This window comes from Acanthamoeba castellanii (genome assembly GCF_000313135.1).
Source record: "Acanthamoeba castellanii str. Neff unplaced genomic scaffold scf7180000084714, whole genome shotgun sequence".
NCBI lineage: Eukaryota > Discosea > Longamoebia > Acanthamoebidae > Acanthamoeba > Acanthamoeba castellanii.
The window spans coordinates 1,878-3,981 of record NW_004457321.1 but is presented as its reverse complement, the minus strand read 5'-3'; the positions used below and the strand labels follow the sequence as shown (position 1 = coordinate 3,981).

General features: G+C 63.1%; 1 protein-coding gene across 1 annotated transcript in view; it reads left to right on the top strand.

Moving 5' to 3' along the window:
- Positions 1–2,104, top strand: part of ACA1_146860 (HEAT repeat-containing protein) — a gene marked incomplete at both ends in the record, with an annotated part of 9,576 nt that overhangs the window by 5,722 nt on the left and 1,750 nt on the right. The window contains 8 exons of the mRNA XM_004335212.1: positions 41–201; positions 322–403; positions 489–599; positions 671–799; positions 888–1,059; positions 1,141–1,358; positions 1,484–1,671; positions 1,746–1,974. Coding sequence (XP_004335260.1) covers positions 41–201; positions 322–403; positions 489–599; positions 671–799; positions 888–1,059; positions 1,141–1,358; positions 1,484–1,671; positions 1,746–1,974 — 1,290 coding nt within the window. The remainder of the gene's footprint in view (positions 1–40; positions 202–321; positions 404–488; positions 600–670; positions 800–887; positions 1,060–1,140; positions 1,359–1,483; positions 1,672–1,745; positions 1,975–2,104) is intronic.

Sequence of the window (2,104 nt, the reverse complement as noted above, 5' to 3'; positions counted from 1 at the left end):
GTGTTTGGATAGCCTGCTGCGGGAGCTGTTCAGTTCGCAGACGACGACCAAGTGGACCGAGGAGGACTGCGAGAAGGAGCTCACGGAACTGCGCGAGGAATTTCTGGCACGCATCCTCAAGCGGGCCAACCTGAGCCACGGCATCGGGCTTCTGTCGATCATACTCTTCAAGAGCCGCTACCGCGTCGAAGAGTGCAAGGGGTAAATAGCTCTTCCAGTCCCGCACTCGAGCGTGTGTGTGCCGTGTGTGTGCCGTGTGTGTGCCGTGTGTGTGCCGTGTGTGCCGTGTGTGTGCCGTGTGTGCTGAGCAAGTGCGTCTAGGTATGCGCTCAAGATCGGACAGACCCTCTTCCCTCTGCTGGCCTCGGCGTCGCTCGCGGCCAACATTGCCACCAACGACTATGTACACCACTGACCTCCCCTCCCCTCAGTGACAACCACAACTACACGAACTCACTGACAAATCGTGACCACGAACACGAACACAGGAATTGCTGGAGCTCTACGCCCTGTTCGACAAGGTCGTGGAGAAGCACAGCGAATCGGAGAAGACGAAGAAAGAAACCACCGACTCGCTTTGCGAAGGCTTCGTGCAATTGGTACGCACGCACACGCCACACGCCACACGCCACACGAACACGAACACGACTGAACGCGTGCCTTTCTGCAGCTGAAGGAGGTCGAATCGCGGCCGGAGGAGACGCCCCAGTTCGGCGAAGGCAAGCTCCTATCGGCACGCGACCTCGAGCAGTCCATCAAATCCGTGACCGGCCCCTATTGGCTGCCGCCGGCCCTTGTGGTATGCGTCCGCCGCGCGTCGTGTGTCGCGTGTCGCGTGTCGCGTGTCGCGTGTCGCGTGTCGCGTGTCGCGTGTCGCGTTCTCACAGTATGACTGCTACGTGCGTGTGTGCCTGCGGAAGTATTTGCGCTTCCTGGGCATGCGGAGCGAAGAGGAAATCCTGCCGGCCCTGGCCAAGCTCGACGACGACCCAGCGAGCTCACGCCCCGTCGAGGATGTCTTCGTCCGTCGCATGATGGAGCTCGTCCTCATCGCCCTCCGTACGTCCACCGCACGACACGACACGACACGACACGCACGACACGACACGCACGACACGACACTGATTGTGAGGACTGTAGAGGACACGATGAAGCGAGAGCATGCGTCGGCGTTCAGTGTCGAGCTCTACGCGCATCTGGTGACCCACCTGATCGCCCTCGCCTCGCCCGCGCGCTTTCCGCGCATACACGCGGCCATGCGCGGGCTGTGGACGGACGCCGCCACCGACTTTGCCCACGCGAGGCTCTTCCCGCTCCTCTTCAGCGGACCCCTCGCCTACGGCCGCGAAGTGGCCTGCGTGTGCCTCTCGCGGTACCGCACACCACTCCACCGTCACTCCACCCCCAGTTACTCCTCACCTAAACCGCACACACGGCACGACACGACACGCACAGACTTTTCCATTGTTTGGATCTGCCGGAGTTGTCGCTGGCGATGCTCAAGTTCGCGCGCTCGTCGCGCACGGCCGCTGGTCATGGCAAGCTGGGCTGGCGGGCGCGCGTGGTGGAGCTCACGGCGCTCGTGGGCTACCTTGCCACATTCTTGGACGCGAGCGCCAGCCACGCCTGGTCGGGACTCACCTGGAGCGAAGACCTCGGCCAGTTGCTCATGTACACACACACACACGCACGCACGACACGACACGACACACGCACACGTGCTCACGCGTGTGTCGCGATTGCAGAGAGCACACGAACGAGCCGACGGTGAAGAAGTTCGTGGCGTTGGTGGGCAGCGCCCTGTCGTCGCCGTCCATGTACGCCACGGCCTCGGGCCGATTCGCCTTCCAGCTGCTCGGCAGCCTGCGCAGCCGACTGCTCGGGAGCGGCAGCGCAGCCGGTCGCCAGGAGCAGGACTTCAAGAACCTCCTCGCCGCTCTCGGCAGCTTGCCGCCGTCCATGGCCACTGTCGGGGTACTCGCGCTCGCCCGTGTCGTGCGTGCGTGTGCGGTGGTGTGTCGTGTGACGTACAAAAACAGTTGAGTTTGGCTGACACGTTGGCGGCGGGCTGTGGACCACAGGTCCTGTTGCGCGTGCTGAAGCG